The following is a 19,874-nucleotide window of genomic DNA, read 5'->3' on the forward strand; positions in this document are numbered from 1 at the left end:
AATGAGTGGCTTATAAAGTGCTTCCCTATTAATATACCTCAGAGCCTGTCCACGATACCTGGTTAGTCTTCCCCCAATGTGGACAACTAGGCAGATACATAAACATAAAGGAGGTCTAGAACCGAGGGACATGGATAGACCCAGAGCAGACTTCTGAGCCACCCTGGCAATGCTGGAAGAATATACTGATTATCAACAATTTCTATGGAAAGATTTACAATTTAAAAGGGTAAATGATGAAAGAACTTTTCACATGCTGAGGTATGGGGAAATCATTCTGGCTTATACATGATTTACTTTGAACTTTAGGCTAACCAAAACAGCCTATGTGTGGCCTATTAAACATATATTGTACTTTTGCTTTAACCATTAAGAAAAATAGATTCAGAGAATAATACAAAGATGCATTTTGATTATTATCCTCATTGTAGTATGTCTAGTAATTTTCAAATGTTTGTCCAGGTACTATGACGAAGTAATATTCCCTTTCTTGCTCTGGGCCTCCACAAGATTGAGGAGCATCAAAGAAAAGGGAGGACTGAAACGGAGCAGGACCCTCCCCCCATCTCTCCCCCCATGTCCTCTGCCTGCCATCTGTCTGTGGGAAACTTCCATCAAAAATAATTTTAATCAGAGAAATGAGCACATTCACAGACAAAGGAAAACAGCCAAAGGAGACCAAATAATAATAATGTTCTCAATAAGCATCATCAAGGACCTTTAGTTCCTTCTCAAGGGCTATAGATAATATTCTGAACCATATCCTGTGAGCTGTCTTATAGATACCAAAAGGCCCACTAGCCGGAGAAGTTGATTACATGATTACCAGGCTGTAGCCGTGAGGTAAGCTGCCCAGTTATGAGAACTGACCTCAAAGAAATGGAAAAAACCCAACCCTGGAACTGAAGATTAATTGTACCCAAGATAACCAGGGGCTTCCCCAATGGCTCAGTGGGTAAAGAATCTGCCTGCCATGCAGGAGATCCAGGAGACACAGGGTTCGATCCCTGGGTTGGGAAGATCCCCTGCAGAAGGAAATGGTAACCCGCTCCAGTATTCTTGCCTGGAAAATTCCAAAGACAGAGGAGCCTGGCTGACTACAGTCCTTAGGGTCACAAAGAGTTGGATACAACTAAGCATGCAGACACAACATAGCAAAATAACCAAGATGGAGCTGGTCAGACCACCGATGACCAATCTGAAGATGACTGTCAGAGCTGACTGTACTGCTCCTGCATGTAGCCCCCCTCCCTCAGCCTATAAAAGCTCTCACCTCCTCTTTGTCAGGGGAAGTGGGGGTGGGAAGGGAGTCAGCCTTTGGACAGATGTTCGCCCTCCCCTCCCAGTTGCCAGCATCTGAAATGAAGCAAACTTTCCTTTCCACCAACCTGGCCTGGCTTATTGACTTCGGGACAGTGAGCAGCTGCACCCCCCCACCGTTCCGTAACATTACTATAATACTCCTGAGGCCAAATGTCATGTGCATGTTTATGTGTGACCAAACAGTGGGTCCATCCAAGATGTCTTTTTTTTTAATTGAAGTATAATTGACATACAACATTATCTTAGTTTCAGATGGGCAACATAATGACTCGATATTTGTTTATATTGTCACAAGCAGTCGAGTTACCATCTGTAACATACAAGGTTACAAATTTTTTCTTCTGAAGATAACTTATAAGATTTATTTTCTTAGCAACTTTCAAATTTGAAATGCAATATTAATGACTATAGTCATCATTGCTGTACGTTAAAGCCCCATGATTTATTTATAACTGGAAGTTTTACCTCTTGATCCCTTTCACCCACTTCTCCCACCCCCTTAACCCCCTTCCCCTCTGACAAAATGTTCTCTGTACCTTCGAGTTTTGTTTGTCTCCTTTTTCAGAGTAATGAACTATCAGAAACAGAAGTTAAGAAAACAATCCCATTCACAATTCCATCTGAAAGAATGAAATACCTAGGAATAAATGTAACCGAAATGACCCTTTAGACCAAGTATGGTAGAGCAATTCACATTCAGGGTCTGACATTTGGCTTTGTCCTTTATTTTTAAGGAATTAGGTAAAATGTTTATATGGTGATAATAGAAGTTAGGAAACTAAAATTACCAAGACATAAAGATATCTAGTGATTTTGACTCTAAGGTTATGTTTCTTTCTGCTGAATTACAAGATTACAGGATACAGGACAGAAGAGTTTCTGAAGTATTTGGGGGGAAGTTTATAGAATAAGACATTTTTCTTACTCTGAGAAGATGAAAAATGTTTAAAATAAATTTAACATTAAAACATTTAATGTTTAAGCCTGAACCAATTCCCCATTAAAGGTACTAAAATGTCAGCACATTAGAAATGCGTGCCACTCTTCCAAGAAAATGTTTCTCTGAGCTATTTTCCTTAGTAGAGAGATTCTTTTTGGTTCTTTTTGTAAAAATCTTGGAGAGGCTTGAAATCAACAAAGCAGACAGGAAGCAGAGTTGAATTTCTGGAAAGTTAAGGGAAGAAAAGCATATCACTGAAAAGTAGCTCCTTCTGAAGATTCTTTAAACACAGAGGTGGGGAAGCAATGATTAAAAAAAAACAAACTGGCATAGGGATAGGCTAATGAAAATGTAGTGTGCCAGTGACTAACTGGTCTGTTTTGAGTTTCTAGGGCTTTATTCTACCTTTTTTTTTTTTTCCCCCGCTGTACTGGGTCTTCTTTGTGGCACACAGGTTTTATGGTTGAAGATGCAAGGCCATTCTAGTGTTGCGGCATTGCTGTCTTATTTGCCCCAGGGCATGTGGGATATCAGTTCCCGGAAAAGGGATCCAACCATGTCCCTTGCATTGAAAGGCAGATTCTTGACCACTGGATCTTTAGCGAAGTCCCCTATTCTACTTTTTCATACAAAATCTTTCCTAAAAAATGCTCTCCAGCCCAAACATTTTTTCAGGCTATTTAAAACAAGTTCAGAGTCAAGTTTATAGCAAGAAATTATTAGCCTAGAACAGCAAAGACCTACAAGAGTTTTGAGTTCTAGAAAATTTTAGGCACACCTAAAGAATGCTGTTAAGTCTTGGCCTTTTCTACCTCAGATTTTCATTAACTGAATGAGGATGGTACATTTTTCTATTTATCGCTTTGACTAATTTTCTCACAGTAGGTGGGTTTGTTCTTGGCAGGTTCTGAGGCATTGATTTCTCTGTAGCCTCAGATCTGAAATATGACCAGGCTGGTTGAATGATTGCTGATCAATATATTGGGATCAGGAGTTGGATCTCGCTGGTAGGGACCTGCTGAATTTTAGAGCAGGCTGAGAAAATTGCTAGAGCTACACTCACACTATATGGCTAACTGGACATGCTGTGTTAGGAGGCTTTCAGAATTGTGCAGCTGCTATGCAGTTGAGCCCTCCAGAGAACCTCTAAGATCCTGGGTGGGGTGATATGGACAGGTTTCAGTCGCTGTCTGCCTTCATCACTCACGTTGACAACCTCTGCTGCAGTGTCCAATGTGCAGGAGGAGATCACATGGGAATGCTTGTCTCGGCAGCTCATCCCCTGGTTCAAACATTTCCTGTGAGTTCACCTGCTGCACAGTTAGATCCCTAAGACCTTAATGCCATCAAACTGTGCTGGTTGCCCCTGACAGAAAGGCTGTAAATCACCTTGAGGAAAGAAGAGAAAAGAAAAGCACATTCTCTGATAGTTCCTCACTTCCTGTATTTAGTGGATGTAACCTGATTCTCTTGGTGTTCATCAGTTTATTGCCCATTTTCCAATCCTTTATGAGTCAGAAAGTTGTGGAAGTTTGTAAGGCTAAAGCGTAGGGCCACGAAGAAGTGTTGAGGGGCACATGGATCCGAAAACAGCCCTATTCCACTTGCCAGTTCTGTTCTTAACCTGAGGCTTGACTCTGCCTGAAGGGCATGCGAAGTCCCTTCAGTTTTGTCCAACTCCTTGTGACACTATGGACTGTAGCCTGCCAGGCTCCTCTATCCATGGGATTTTCCAACCAAGAATACTGGAGTGAGTCGCCATGCCCTCCTTTAGGGGGTCTTTCCGACCCAGGGGTCAAACCTGTGTCTGTTATGTCTCCTGCACTGGCACGCAGGTTCTTTACCACTCACACCTCCTGGGAAGCCTGCCTGGAGTCTCTTTTTTTTACACAAAGGCACCACAATCTAGCAGCAGCATGGCCCAAGGCACTTTGGGTTCCATGACACCCAGTACATCCGATTCTACTGCAAAGGTTTGTGCTACACACTGCCAAAGGCAAGCCTTCACACCGCCTTTTTCCATCCCATCAATACATACCATGGAAAAAGACAGAGGCAGCATCTCCTTCATTGCATTTTTAAAGATCATAATAACCCTCTTGGCCACTTACCCTGTTCTATAAAGGATAAGAGTTGTCCTTTTTGGATGTTTTGGCATTGCGGAGCATGAAGGATGAAGAAGAATGCATCTTGGAAACCTGTTGCTAAAAACTCAGTCACATGCCGGCTGTGTTTCGCCTTCAAACTTCCCGTTTGTCAGATTGCCTGTGCCCTTAGCTCCCTTTCCACTGCTCCGCAGAGGCTCCCTGCCAGTAGCTCAGAAACAGGAGGGTGGGGATGGGGGTGTCTCCATGCAGACCCGGAACTGACACACTGCCTTTAAAAATGTTTAGGTCACTAAGTTGTTTGTTATTATTGTAACTTTGACTGTTTCTTTCAAATGGAGTATTATTCCTTCTCCTGAAAAAGTACTTTGACAACTTCCTGTATAGATGATGAAGTTACTTTTAAGGGTTATCTGAGTTCACTTTTAATCCCTTAAGAAAACAGCAATCGGAATTGTGAGAGACTAATAGTGATAAACCTACTGTGGCTTCCCCCAACCATCCTGGATGACTAGAAGACATCCCAGAGCTGCAAAAATGGAGTCTTTTATAGCACAGAGAATGTTCTCTGCTGGGCTGCACTCAAGTTACGATGGTGATTTCGAATTGCACTTTTACCCAAAGAAAAAATTTAATATCAGCAAATTCAGTGCAACCATAACATAGGATGAGAAGTTCAGGAAATTCTGGCTGAAGTGTAAGCAAAGAATCAAGGTTATGTTGTCACAAAGGTTTCTTGTTATTTCTTTTTATTCAAATAGCTATTCATTAAGCTCTAATAAAACCTGAATAAAACACTATGGATGGTGCTAAGAAGTACCCGCTAGCTGAGCAGCTGACCCCATCTGATCCATCTCCCCTGAGGACAGAAGAGCACATGTGCCATTGGCGACTGCATTTGACAAAGGCAGTGTGTCAGCTCCGGGTCTGCAGGGAGATATCCCCCTCCCTAACTCTCCCCAATTTCTGAGCTACTGGCAGGGAGCCTCTGTGGGGCAGTGGAAAGGGAGCTAAGGGCACAGGCAATCTGACAAATGGGAAGTTTACTTTGTCAACAAAGGTCTGTCTAGTCAAGGCTATGGTTTTTCCAGTGGTCATGTATGGATGTGAGAGTTGGACTATAAAGAAAGCTGAGCACCAAAGAATTGATGCTTTTGAACTGCTGTGTTGGAGAAGACTCTTGAGAGTCTCTTGGACTGCAAGGAGATACAACCAATCCATCCTAAAGGAGATCAGTCCTGGGTGTACCTTGGAAGGACTGATGCTGAAGCTGAAACTCCAATACTTTGGCCACCTGTAGCAAAGAGCTGACTCATTTGAAAAGACCCTGATGCTGGGAAAGATTGAGGGCAGGAGGAGAAGGGGATGACAGAGGATGAGCTGGTTGGGTGGCATCACCGACTCAATGGACATGGGTTTGAGTAAATTCCATGAGTTGCTGATGGACAGGGAGGCCTGGCATGCTGCGGTTCACGGGGTCACAAAGAGTTGGACACGACTGAGCGACTGAACTGAACTGAACTGAAGGCAGAATACAACTTGCATGTGACTGAGTTTTTAGAAACAGATTTCCAAGATGCATTCTTCTTCATCGTTAATGCTCTGTAATGCCAAAGCATTCAAAAAGAAAAAGACAACTTAGAAACTGAAGGTGAAGTTGGGGGAGCATTGTGGAGGGAGAGAATGAGGGCTGGCCTTGGGCAGTGAAAGTTCTTAAATCTATTTATATTTCCAAGATCTGAACTGGGATTTGTAAACTGTAAAGTCTCAAACCCAATTTTTAACAAAAGTGAATAAGTCTTCCTATTTGATTGAGAAAACAGGGTGACTAAATACTATGAGAATTCATGAACATAATAATTTCCATTTATTCATATTAATCATGTTGAAGGAGCCATGATAAAGGCTCAGAACTAAGTTGCTGGGTTGTTGTTTTGTGTGTGTGTGTGTGTGTGTGTGTGTGTGTTAAAGTGCAGCATTTATTGTAAGGAACCAATATAAGAATAGGTGGTTCATGCTCTAAAAATCCAAACTCCCTGATTTCCCAATATTCACTGCTATTTTTAAAAAGAATTCTCTTAGAGAGATACTACTACAAACCCTGCTCTCTAGTTGGGGAAACTGAATTTTAACCCAGGTATTGAACTCCAAAACTCATTGTCTTGACATATTAATAGATGCTTCTTTAAATGATTCAACTATTTACATGACAAAGTGTACTATGCTATGCATCCTTCTCTTGGATTTATATGCATATTTTTATCTCCAATCTCTTTTGCTGCCAGCTATCTTAAGTAGATGTGTTCCTGACCAGCAGTCACCTCCAGAATTATCTTTAATGCCCAGGATTATCTAGTTCCCAGGACTGGGCTTCTGTTTTGACTCCTGCTGTTTTCACTGGGCCCACCTCCATTGGGGCTGAAATTGTTCCCTGAGCCACTGTTCAGGGCCCTGTCTCTTCTACTTCTGGAGAAGCCTCCTGGATGACACCTCTTTGGGTGTCTAATTCATCACAGAGACTGAGAGATACCTGTTTGTCTCAAAATCACTGATGCTGACCATTGTCATGGGACTCTATCTAATGCTTTGTATCTCCTCAAATAGCCAAACCTGCTGTCAGGGCTATTCTGCCTTATCTAGTAGGTGGGTCTGGAATTGTAGCCGTGACATTGACAGTAACCATATCTTAAGTACAAACATCTTACTACTCCATATTTTATCAGCAACTACACCTGTGCATTTACCTGAAGGAACACAAATTGTTTATAAATGACTTTCTTCATATTATAGGTTTATACATATATATATGCACACACATATATACATATGATAAATGCATTAGGGGTTTATGTTTCAGTTCAGTTCAGTCGCTCGCTTGTCTCTGACTCTTTGTGACCCCATGGACTGCAGCACACCAGGCTTCCCTGTCCATCACCAACTCCCGGAGCTTGCTCAAGCTCACGTCCAGAGTCAGTGATGCCATCCAACCATCTCAACCTCTGTCGTCCCCTTCTTCTCCTGCCTTCAATCTTTCCCAGCATCAGGGTCTTTACCAATGAGTCAGTTCTTTGCATCAGGTGGCCAAAGTATGGGAGCTTCAGCTTCAGCATCAGTCCTTCCAATGAATATTCAGGACTGATTTTCTTTAGGATGGACTGGTTAGGTCTCCTTGCAGTCCAAGGGACTCTCAAGAGTCTTCTCCAACACCACAGTTTAAAAGCATCAGTTCTTCAGCACTCAACTTTCTTTATAGTCCAAATCTCTCATCCATACATGACTACTGGAAAAATTATGACTACAAAAAAAAAAATTCTTTAATGATGTATGTAAATAAGTTGGGGCTTCCCAGGTGGCACTAGTGGTAAAGAATCCACCTGCCAAAGCAGAAGACATTAAGAGATGCAGATTCCATCCCTGAGTTGGGAAGATCCTCTGGAGAATAAAACACAGCCCATGTGTTCTTGCCTGGGAAATCCCATGGACAGAGGGCTCTGGCAGGCTATAGTCCAGGGGGTTGCAAAGAATTGGACATGACATGTAAATAAGCTTAACTGTGGGTTTCATTTCAGAATAATAAAAGGGTCCTAAAGTATTTGGCATTGTAAGGCACTGTTAAAACCACTGAGGTGGTGTAATCTTCACCACCTTTTAAAATAGACTTTAATTCAGATTCAGGTTCTGAATATGAGGACTGTGATAAGGATCAAATTTTCTTGAGTCTCAACTTATCTATAAAATGGAGACAGTAATTATAATTCAGGGCTGTTATGAATATTAAATTGCCGGACCAGCCGGGAGATTTCAGCGAGCAACACGACGCGTTCCTTTAGGCTAAGAAAATAAAGACACAGGACAGATGGGGTCGAGAGGATCGCTGCAGTCAACGATGCTCCTTTATTTCTCTAAGCTTCATTTATACTTAAACCAAGAAGGAGGCATCACAAAGAAAATTCTTCCCCATGTACATCATCTTAAGATAACAGTAATTAGAACTCTCACTAGGCGCCAGAGCACAGGAATGGCATCCTGATTTATATTAGGGGTAATCGTAAAAAGGCTATCTGTCTGCGTCTTGTGTGCATTCAAGGCTTATTAGTGTTCTGTTTAACTTTGGATAGTAAATTCAGAGGGGTGGCGGGACAGAGAGCTATGTCTTTAAAGAGACCCTTGATAATCAATCAAGGCAGCTCCCAGAGTCAGCTCTTCCAAGCCGCTCCCCGCATTAAATGTCAGTGTATATAAATCCTTTCTACCCTGCACATAGTAAATGCTGAAAACTGTTAGCTATTATGATCATTATTAAAATAGGGATGATATATACCTTGTAAGATTGTAAATATTCAGCAAGAAGTAGACAAACTGCCTAATTAACAGACATTGTGAATATCACATTTCATTGAATCCAAGTTGTACCATTAGTTACCTCCAAGAAAGACAAAAAATACTGCCAGTTGTACAATAGTTATAGATAGTAAGGTTGAAAAATGAAATGTTAGTCGCTCAGTCGTGTACGACCCATTGTTACCCCGAGGACTATAGCCCGCCAGGCTCCTCTACCCATGGAATTCTCCAGGTAAGAACATTGAAGTGGATTGCCATTCTCTTTTCCAGGGGATCTTCCTGACCCAGAGATGGAATCTGGATCTCTAGCATTGCAGTTATAAACAGTAAGGTAGATTCCAATTTCAGGTTCGTTAAGTGTGAAAATTTTGCATTAAAATAAAAATACTTTATCTCTTCTTCTCTTCCCTATTACTTAAAGAATGAAGAATCTTTACTCCTTAGAATCTGAAATTTTGTTTCCTGTTCTTTTTCCTCCTACCAAGACCCTAGGATCTCCTACTTACTTTGCTACAAAAGGGCTACAAGCACTGTAAGTTTTCTGTATCACGTTTATACTCTCTCACAATTCCCCTTTATTTCTTCCATCTCAGTATGAATTCAATTGCTCAGCATTCTGATTCTTGTTATACAAGATAAATGAATATTTAAAAAGCCCCAGACTTCTTCCTAGTTACTTAACACCTCCTATCTAATATTTAGGTTCAGAACCATTTAGTAATGCATATGTACACCTTTGGGCTTTCCAGATGGCTCTAGTTGTAAAGAACTCATCTGCCAAAGCAGGAAAGGTAAAAGATGAGGGTTCGATCCCTGGGTCAGGAAGATCCTCTGAAGGAGGGCATGGCAACTCACTCCAGGATTCTTGCCTGGAGAACCTCATGGATAGAGGAGTCTTGCAGGCTACAGTTCATGGGGTCACAAAGAGTTGGACACGACTGAAGCAACTTAGCAAGCACACACACATACATGCCTTTAAAGTGAACAGCATGGTAACTGACCAGGCACTCCATGGGAAACTGACAAGACTGGGAAGAAATTCAAACGTGAAGTAAGAAATGGCAAATTTATATGCCAAACGTGGTAGAAAGGTTAAATAGAATGGAAGTGGAGAGTAGAAAACTTTCTCACAAAATGACTTCCTAGGAAATCTCTTCAAATGCTCAGAAACACTGTTCTCTCAGTCTCACCTAGCAAGTAAAGTGTTGTTAATATAGTTGGTCTCTTATTTGGCTAAACAAAATTAAACAAACATCATAATTTCAGAAATAATAGAAAAGCAGAAATAATTCAAAATAAGGTTTTGGTTATTCTGTTTATTTCACTTAGGACAGTCAGTGGGCATTAACTGGGATACTTAAAAGTCATTTCAATTAGGCATCTCTTTAGTCCTTCATCGATTATTTCAAGTGTTCTAGTCTCAAATACATTCCTTTCTTCTACAAACTTCTGGAAGAGATGAGTACCTCCACCCACACCAAAATAATGTACTTTGCTGGCCAAAAGCACCCGTCCATTTTTATCTAACAATCTAAGGAATGTTTGGTGCAAAGGACCATAATAATCTGGATTGTAAATCGTTTCTGAGGTAAGAATGAGATCATATTTTTCAAAGAGTTTTTCACTGCTCAGTACAAGTTTACAAAACTCAGACCACTCCCCTGAAAAGAAGCGGCATTTACATAGCTCTTGTGCTACTGTTGATCTCCTGAGTCTTTTCACATCTGGTTCATTTACATCATTTTCTTCATCATCGGAAGTGGAGTTAGCCACTACATTAGGTAAGGTTACTTCATCAATCACCACATTGTTATAATCTTGAAAATGAACTTCTTTGGCACCTCCCTTGAGTGCCATTATACCCAGCAACCCTGATCCACAACCAAGATCCAACACTTTTTTCCCAGCAAATTTCACTTTGGCCTTTGTCAAATATGCCAGGAGGTCAAAGGTACACTCCCAGATTTTCAAGCCTCCTTCATAAACACCTGAAATCAGGTCAGAGTGAGAAGAAAAGCTTTTTGAAATGATGTTTTCTCCAGGGAAGTTCTCTTTCAACAAGGTGGTTTTCATTATTGATATGTTAATGTGTTGGAGACCTGGTAATGTTTCTGTGATTTTATTTTCTAACACTTTCTTTAAATCTTTAGGCATAGTATGCTCTTTGGCAACTCTCAAGCAGGTCTTTTCCTCGTGTGGTTCCAAGTTACTTGAACTGTTAGCTGCGCTGAATGAGCTGTCTGGGTCTTGAGAGGGAGCCTCATTTTCCTCTGACTTATGTTCCCACAAATGGTCCTGCAGCAAGTCAGATTGTTCTGTGGAACATTTTTTGTCTCTATGTGTACCTTTTTGTCTTTCTGAGACTGAAGACTCTTTTGAGGAATGTAGGGCCGAAGCTCCATCTGCAAGAGATGTTAATTCATCTTCCAGATGGTCTTCTATAGTGAAATTAAATTGAAAAGTCATTCTCTCATAAAGTGCACACAACTGTTAAACTCCAAGGAAGCTTCTTCAACTTCTGGATAGAACTGATGACACACATGTAAACCTGCCTCAATTAATTATTCTGTTAGTTTTGCTGAAAGTTCATTTCTCTTTAGTTGCTTATACAGTTACAAATATTCGGAGCTATTTCCAAATGACTTTTAAGAGGTCTTTGCTCTTCTTTCAGTGCAGCTCTAGAGAAAAGGAAAGAAATGAAAATTGTTATTAAGAAGCAAAGTGACACATTTCATTTAAATTTAATATTAAACATTCCACCCTCCTCCACCAACAGCTTTTCTATGAAAGCTGTGGAGGGAGAAGGAGACAGAGATTTGGAAACACACACAGCCTTCGGGGTTCAAAAGCTGAAGATAATAAATTCTAAAAACGAAAAAAATAACCCCAGCAGCAGCAGCAACAACAATTAAAAACAAAACAGTCCGAAATTCTCGGGCAGAAAATGATCAGCCTAGCGATTGTCACGACCCTGTGCAAACATATAATATTTCCCTCTTAAACTGCCAAAATCTCTTCAGTCTGTTACCGTTTAAAGTAACAGGACTTCAAGATTGTATTTTGCTGAATAAGCATCCCTTTAAAAACATGCAGAGGTATGCTGATGTGTGTAAATTCATCCAAATGACCTAACTACAAACATTTAGCCGAGATCAGCAGCCCTAAGTGTACTGGGAGTGAGGCAACTCTGGAGTAATTAGTAAAGATTAGCTTGACACAAAATAAAGGGTACTGAACCGTGTGGACAGGCCCGTAGAAAATGGAAGCAACTTAGTCAAGAGGGTCTTCTCTGTGCTAGACACTTAATATATACCATCAGTTCAATCTGCACACCAATTCTGACAGGTGGGTCTCTAGCCCCATTACACAAGATGTACAGAGTAGGGTCAACTCATTAAGAGGGTAGGAAGGCGACTGTTTCTATCCCACTTCACCGCGGGACTTGCAGTCATTCCTGGTCGCATGCCCGGGTCAAACCCAACCCCAGATGTGCAACCAAAATGCCTCATGGGATGAAAGGTTGTAAGTCTGGGGACTCTCGGCCCTCACCTCCCCCACAGCGTCTCAAAGCAACGTTGACAGCGATCCAAAATTTCAGATGCTCGCCGCCCGGCGGACTCCCGATTCACCTCGCGGAGAACGCCGGCCAGACTCGCCAAACCGGAAACGTGCACCAGTGAATCGAGTCCTCCGCAGGCCAGATAAGCCCGGCTATCTTCCCAGTCTTGTGGGGCCCGGGCTCACCAAGGAAGGCGGAGCCGTTCCTCTCTATGGTCTTGGTTCGCAAGGCCTGCCGGGACTTGGGAGTTTCCGGTCTTGGCTCTGGCGGGAGTGTTTTGAAGCTTTGGTGCTGGGCGAAAGCATGTCTCAGGAACGCGCTGTTCCGGCGAGCGCGATTCCACTGGAAGAAATAAGTAGCTGGCCGGAGGAACTATGCCGCCGGGAATTGCCGTCTGTCCTGCCTCGGCTCCTTATATCCTTTATTGTCATTTCCACCTGGAGAGGGCTGTGGGGCCGGTCTCCAACCTTCTGTCTCATCTAACCCGCTTTCGGGCCTTGTTGGTCCATGCGGCTTCAACCTTCTCTCTCTGTTGACAGCGAGAAGAGTAAGCGAGGAAATGAAGGGCGAGCGAGAGCCGCGGGTGCTGAAGCCAAAGTACGTTTGTCTTTGGCGTTGGGAGGGCTCTCGGGTGTTCTTACAATGGTTTTTGGCAGTGGATATGGCGTTTTCTTCCACTGCTATGGGCCTTCAAGTTGCTTTGTACGTGCAATTAACTATGATTACTTTTGCTTGGTGGAGATCGGGAGAGACAGGAACTTAGTTAGCCTTGAGCTGTAAGGTGAGCCGACTCTGGATGAAGTAGAGGAGAGCGAGATACTCCGAGCGCTCATCTCTAAAATGGGTGGTGAAAGTGATTACCTTCCTGCACTATTTTGAGAATCAAATTAAAAGGCGTAGTTCTGCCATGGTGCCAGGTCTGTAAAAGATGTTAAGCAAATTCAAATGTTATTCCCGTCCGGTTTTCAAACCTCTTGGTTTATTGCTGGTGAGGAGTTGCTTCGTTTACTAATTGGGTTTCATGTGCTGCGTTTGAGGTACTCCGTTCAGGTGCAGACCATTTAGTACTTGAATCCCTTTTTGATTGTAAAACATTTACAATCAATCAATGTTGAGGCATGGCCCCTCATGTTAAAGGGTAACTTTTTTTTTTTTTTTTAAACAGCTTTGAGCACAGAAAACTTAAAAACTGCACTCAAAAACAAGAGCCTCACTTGAGACATTCTGAACACTGCACAAATAATTTTTTACAGATAAAGCCAAATGTAGATATTACTGTCAAAAAGAAATCATTCACCTGGGCAATGTCAAAATCGCACTTCGGTGCCAAAAGCCTTTCTTAGTTCTGCCGATATGGAATTTCTGTCCTAAAAGATTTTTGATTTCTGCAGCTAATAGCCATTCTTCTCAAAAACTTTTGCAGTGTACATAATACATAGCAGGCAGGGTGTTAGGCTTAGGGGAACAAAGAACATGGTTCCTCCTTCCCCACCTCAAGCTCATACGGGATTTCAGTAATTGAAAGTAAAAATTTTTATTCCTGCCGCCCCCCCCCAAAAAGAAAAAGTCAGCATTCCCTCCTGGTTTTCATCTCAAACTTAAAATTCAAAAGAACCAAAACCTGTTCTTTTGATGAAATTTCACGTTTCATCTCAAAATTTGAAAGAACCAAAACCCCTAGGCTTCTTAAACGGTTTCACAGGCCAAAACCTTTAATCAAGTTCTTTCATTTCTGCCTGTATTTTGAATCCATCATCCCTGTTTCCTGCCACTGCTCCAAGCCCCCATAACCTCTCATCTGGGCTGTAGTTAATAGTTCTCTTGCTTCTATTCATGTCCTTTTATAATCTCTCCAATAAAAGTTCAGATTGAAAAACATGTCATTTCCTTTTTAAAGCACCCCTTACCACAAGGGCTTCTTAACAAATTAGGAACAAAACCTAAACTTTTACTTTCAAATCTCCTCATGTTCGAAGCCTTGTCCTCTCCTTCTTAGCTCACTACATTCATGAGATACATGAAGCTCACCTGCCTTAGGATCTTCATGTTTGTTGATGTTCCATGTAGCTCTCCCAGCCTTTGGTAGGTCTCATTATTCAGGTTTCAGCTCAAATGTCACGTAAGCCCTTTTCAGAACCCTCAGTTTTAGGTGGTTTCCCCAAACCCAGTCAGTAATACTCATCACATTGCTCTATTCAGTTTTCTAAAGAGCAGTCAGATCGTTAATAGAAATTATGTTGTTTGCTTTGTTTTCTTTTTGCTTTTCCTCACTACACTGTAAAGTTCATAAAGGCAGGAATTTTGTTTTCACCACATTGTCTCCAGCACTTAGAATAGTTCCTGGCACATAGTAATCATTCAGTGAAGGGCTAAAAAATTTTGTCATGTTTTAAAACAGCATGAAGTCTCGTTATATAATTTTTGTTTTTCAGCTTTTGGTTTTACTACAGCACTTTTCAACAAATGAAAGAAATTTTCTATAAATCCACAGTCCTGTCACCAAACATAATTATTTTTATCTTTTGCATTTTGCATGTTATTTTTCAGTCTTTGCCTGCTTGTCTGTATAACCATAACTTAAGTTTAAATTTTGGAAGAGGCTAAATTTTTTTTTAACCTTTTCTAAAATTTATACACGAGGCAGATTCTTCCCTGAACTAAAATGAATTAATGACCATGCCTCATTTTGATTGCTGCTGTAAGATATGTAGTTGCAAAGTGAGATTTCAGAAGAAAAATGACTTCTTATGTTACCGTATTGGGGTTGTGGTGTTTTAATTTTTAAGATTGACACATGCTTTAATAATTCATATTATTTTTATAGTAAAAACTTTCTAACAATTATTCTTAATGGTTTGAAAGTATGTAGTTTATAATGTGATTACTGTCGATGTTTACAGTGCACATAGGATAGTTTATTATCACATATTTGTAAGCTCCTATTTGCAGAAGAGTTTCAGTCTGATAAGGTGATAAGATAGATATGCTAATAACATGAAAAGAAGGTAGAAAATGATCCGTGACAGGTGTAGATATAGTACTATAGAAGTGCTAAGGGGAAAGAAATTTGTTTCAGAAACCAGAAACCATGGATTATTATGAACTGTTTCTCATCTGTCAGAAATATGTCATAATAATATATAGTTTGAAGAGATAAGTTTATCCTTGAGTGTTTTGAAAATACTTCCTTAAAGTATTTTCATTCTATTCTTTGTTAGCCTAATAAGCATTACCTTTTTTTTTTTTTTCCAGTGGGTTTTGTCATACATTGATATGAATCAGCCATAGAGTTACACGTATTCCCCATCCCGATCCCCCCTCCCACCTCCCTCTCCACCCGATTCCTCTGGGTCCTCCCAGTGCACCAGGCCCGAGCACTTGACTCTTGCATCCCACCTGGGCTGGTGATCTGTTTCACCATAGATAATATACATGCTGTTCTTTCGAAACATCCCACCCTCATCTTCTCCCACAGAGTTCAAAAGTCTGTTCTGTACTTCTGTGTCTCTTTTTCTGTTTTGCATATAGGGTTATCGTTACCATCTTTCTAAATTCCATATATATGTGTTAATATACTGTAATGTTCTTTATCTTTCTGGCTTACTTCACTCTGTATAATGGGCTCCAGTTTCATCCATCTCATTAGAACTGATTCAAATGAATTCTTTTTAACAGCTGAGTAATATTCCATGGTGTATATGTACCACAGCTTCCTTATCCATTCGTCTGCTGATGGGCATCTAGGTTGCTTCCATGTCCTGGCTATTATAAACAGTGCTGCGATGAACACTGGGGTGCACATGTCTCTTTCAGATCTGTTTCCTCAGTGTGTAGCATTACTTTTTTAAAAGCAAAATTAAGCCAGTAATTTGAGTCTAATTTTAGTCTCTTACTATCATTGCTTAAACTTCAAGAAAGATCTTTTGAAAATCTATTCTCAGTAGTGAATATCTTACTCACTTCGGTTTAGTTGCTCACATGTCCAACTCTTTGCGACCCCATGGACTGCAGCACGCCAGGCCTCCCTGTCCATCAGCAACTCCCGGAGTCCGCCCAAACCCATTTCCATTGAGTCAGTGATGCTGTCTAACCATCTGATCCTCTGTTGTCCCCTTCTCCTCCTGCCCTCAGTCTTTTCCAGCATCAGGGTCTTTTCAAATGAGTTAGCTCTTCATATCAGGTGGCCAAACTTTGGAGTTTCAGCTTCAACATCAGTCCTTCCAGTGAACATTCAGGACTGATTTCCTTTAGGATGGACTCGTTCGATCTCCTTGCAGTCCAAGGGACTCTCAAAGAATCTTCTCTAACGCCACAGTTCAAAAGCATCAGTTCTTTGGCGCTCAGCTTTCTTTATAGTCCAACTCTCACATCCATACATGACTACTGGAAAAACCATAGCTTTGACTAGATGAACCTTTGTTGGCAAAGTAATGTCTCTGCTTTTTAATATGCTGTCTATGTTGGTCATAGCTTTTCTTCCAAGGAGTCTTTTAATTTCATGGCTGCAGTCACCATCTGCAGTGATTTTGGAGCCCCCCAAAATAAAATCTGTCACTGTTTCCACTGTTTCTCCATCTATTTGCCATGAAGTGATGGGACCAGATGCCATGATCTTAGTTTTCTGAATGTTGAGCTTTAAGCCAATTTTTTCACTCTCCTCTTTTACTTTCATCAAGAGGCTCTTTAGTTCTTCTTCACTTTCTGCCATAAGGGTGGTGTCATCTGCATATCTGAGGTTATTGACATTTCTCCCGACAGTCTTGATTCCAGCTTGTGTTTCATCCAGCCCAGCATTTCTCATGATGTACTCTGCATATAAGTTAAATAAGCAGGGTGACAATATACAGCCTTGATGTACTCCTTTTCTCATTTGGAATCAGTCTGTTGTTCTGTTTCCAGTTCTGATTGTTGCCTCCTGACCTGCATACAGATTTCTCAAGAGGCAGGTCAGGTGGTCTGTATTTCCATCTCTCGAAGAATTTTCCACAGTTTATTGTGATCCACACAGTCAAAGGCTTTGGCATAGTCAATAAAGCAGAAATAGATGTTTTTCTGGAACTCTCTTGCTTTTTCAGTGATCCAGTGGATGTTGGCAATTTGATCTCTAGTTTCTCTGCCTTTTCTAAAACCAGCTTGAACATCTGGAAGTTCACGGTTCATGTATTGTTGAAGCCTGGCTTGGAGAGTTTTGAGCATTACTTTACTAAGGTGTGAGATGAGTGCAATTGTGCAGTAGTTTGAGCATTCTTTGGCATTGCCTTTCTTTGGGATTGGAATGAAAACTGAACTTTTCCAGTCCTGTGGCCGCTGCTGAGTTTTCCAAATTTGCTGGCATATTGAGTGCAGCACTTTCACAGCATCATCTTTTAGGATTTAAAATAGCTCAACTGGAATTCCATCACCTCCACTAGCTTTGTTCGTAGTGATGCTTCCTAAAGCCCACTTGACTTCACATTCCAGGATGTCTGGCTGTAGGACAGTGATCACATCATCGTGATTATCTGGGTCACGAAGATCTTTTTTGTTCTTCTGTGTATTCTTGCCACCTCTTCTTAGTATCTTCTGCTTCTGTTAGGTCCATACCATTTCTGTCCTTTATTGAGTCCATCTTTGCATGAAATGTTCCTTTGGTGTCTCTAATTTTCTTGAAGAGATCTCTAGTCTTTCCAATTCTGTTGTTTTCCTATATTTCTTTGCACTGATCACTGAGAAAAAGGCTTTCTTATCGCTCCTTTCTGTTCTTTGGAACCCTGCATTCACATGGGATTATCTTTCCTTTTCTCCTTTGCTTTTTGCTTCTCTTCTTTTCAAAGCTATTTGTAAGGTCTCCTCAGACAGCCATGTTGCTTTTTTGCATTTCTTTTTCTTGGGGATGGTCTTGATCCCTGTCTCCTGTACAATGTCATGAACCTCCGTCCATAGTTCATCATGCACTCATGTCTATCAAATTTAGTCCCTTAAATCTATTTCTCACTTCCACTATTTATAATTGTTAGGGATTTGATTTAGGTCACCTGAATGGTCTAGTGGTTTTCTCTGCTTTCTTCAATTTAAGTCTGAATTTGGTAATAAGGAGTTATGATCTGAGCCACAGTCAGCTCCTGGTCTTGTTTTTGCTGACTGTATAGAGCTTCTCCACCTTTGGCTGCAAAGAATATAATCAATCTGATTTCAGTGTTGACCATCTGGTGATGTCCATGTGTAGAGGCTTCTCTTGTTTTGTGGGAAGAGGGTGTTTGCTATGACCAGTGCATTCTCTTGGCAGAACTCTATTAGCCTTTGCCCTGCTTCATTCTGTACTCCAAGGCCAAATTTGCCCATTACTCCAGGTGTTTCTTGACTTCCTACTTTTGCATTCTAGTCCCCCATAATGAAAAGGACATCTTTTTTGGGTGTTAATTCTAGAAGGTCTTGTAGGTCTTCATAGAACCATTCAACTTCAGCCTCTTCAGTGTTACTGGTCGGGGCGTAGACTTGGATTACTGTGATATTGAATATCTTAATACTATAATACTAGTATCCTCCTTAATTTTTTTACTCTATGTATCAGCATTCTGACAGTTGGATCGAGCATACTCGTAAGTAAACTTGTCTTAATTGTATGATTGCTTTGATGTCATTAAAACATGATTCCCACATCTCAGTACGGTTTCATATTCCCTTTAAATTTATTCTCTATTGTAGTGTTACAACATTTGCAATCTAATGTAGTGTTACAACATTTTGTTACTTAAAATGACCAATTCTCTCAAATTATAGTACTTAAAAAGTTTTATATTTCAGTCTGCATAGATACCAAAAGTGTTCTATTTGATAACGTGTGATAAGCACAGTGTACACTTTAAATATTAGTTGTTAAGCTGGTTAGACCTATAAAAAACATAATTTATAGTCTACTGAATAACCTTCAACCTCTTTGTACGTGTAGCGTCAGTTAGAAAATACTTTCTAAGTTACAAAAAGCTGGTTGTTTAGGCATGACAAATTTGTTATTTGGAAAAGTTGACTTTATCTTCATCTGTCTTTATTACTCTTACTTGAGGTGATTTACTTATTTACTTAGAAGAGGTACAGAATTAAGACTGTCCTTTCTAGTTTACCCATATATTTTGAGCTCTTTTCTATTTACATTTCACTTGATTGTGGAATATTTGCTTACAATCTTGAACCTATGTGCTGCATATGGGCATATGGAGTCTAATTTTTTTTTAAGTAACAGTTAATTTTTTAATCCTGAGGTTGAGAGTTATGCACCTTCAGTATAGAAAATTTGTTAACATGCAGAAAAACAGAATAATAAAACAATTATGAATCTGAAATATTTAAGATTTTGGCATAAGACATCCTCATCTTGATTCTGTATATTCCTGCCAGCCTATCTATATTATTCTTTGTGTATACATGTTTATGTATATTAAAATTAGAATTATACCATTTGAAACTCTTCATTTTAGCTTAAAGTATTATGGACATTTTATCATAGTTTTACATGATCTGTAACAAATGTTTTAATGATCGCAGATCCTATTCATGAGGTAGATGTACCTCATCCATTAACTGATCCTCAATTACTGGACATATACGTTGGTTTTTTTTTTTTTTTTTT

General features: G+C 40.4%; 2 protein-coding genes across 5 annotated transcripts in view; one reads left to right on the plus strand and one right to left on the minus strand.

Annotated features, from left to right (window-relative positions):
- Positions 1-9,739: 9,739 nt before the first annotated feature.
- On the minus strand, positions 9,740-12,449 carry METTL18 (methyltransferase 18, RPL3 N3(tau)-histidine). Of its 2 annotated transcripts, none has more exons than XM_065936769.1 (2): positions 12,339-12,449; positions 9,740-11,387 (listed from the first exon to the last, which is right to left on the minus strand). In XM_065936769.1, the coding sequence occupies exon 2, from the start codon at positions 11,173-11,175 to the stop codon at positions 10,054-10,056; it is 1,122 nt and encodes a 373-aa protein (XP_065792841.1). In that variant the 5' UTR covers positions 11,176-11,387; positions 12,339-12,449; the 3' UTR covers positions 9,740-10,053. The 2 variants fall into 2 exon arrangements, with proteins under 2 accessions (XP_065792841.1, XP_065792840.1); XM_065936768.1 differs by having other exon boundaries at positions 12,259-12,443.
- An 84-nt stretch (positions 12,450-12,533) lies between these two features.
- The window catches only part of FIRRM (FIGNL1 interacting regulator of recombination and mitosis), a 50,648-nt gene continuing 43,307 nt past the window's right edge, over positions 12,534-19,874 (plus strand). For all 3 annotated transcript variants that reach the window (XM_065935666.1, XM_065935668.1, XM_065935667.1), the window contains exons 1-2: positions 12,534-12,682; positions 18,807-18,846. In XM_065935666.1, coding sequence (XP_065791738.1) covers positions 12,572-12,682; positions 18,807-18,846 — 151 coding nt within the window. In that variant the 5' untranslated portion in view covers positions 12,534-12,571. The remainder of the gene's footprint in view (positions 12,683-18,806; positions 18,847-19,874) is intronic.

This window comes from Muntiacus reevesi, chromosome 5 (assembly GCF_963930625.1).
Source record: "Muntiacus reevesi chromosome 5, mMunRee1.1, whole genome shotgun sequence".
Taxonomy (NCBI): domain Eukaryota; kingdom Metazoa; phylum Chordata; class Mammalia; order Artiodactyla; family Cervidae; genus Muntiacus; species Muntiacus reevesi.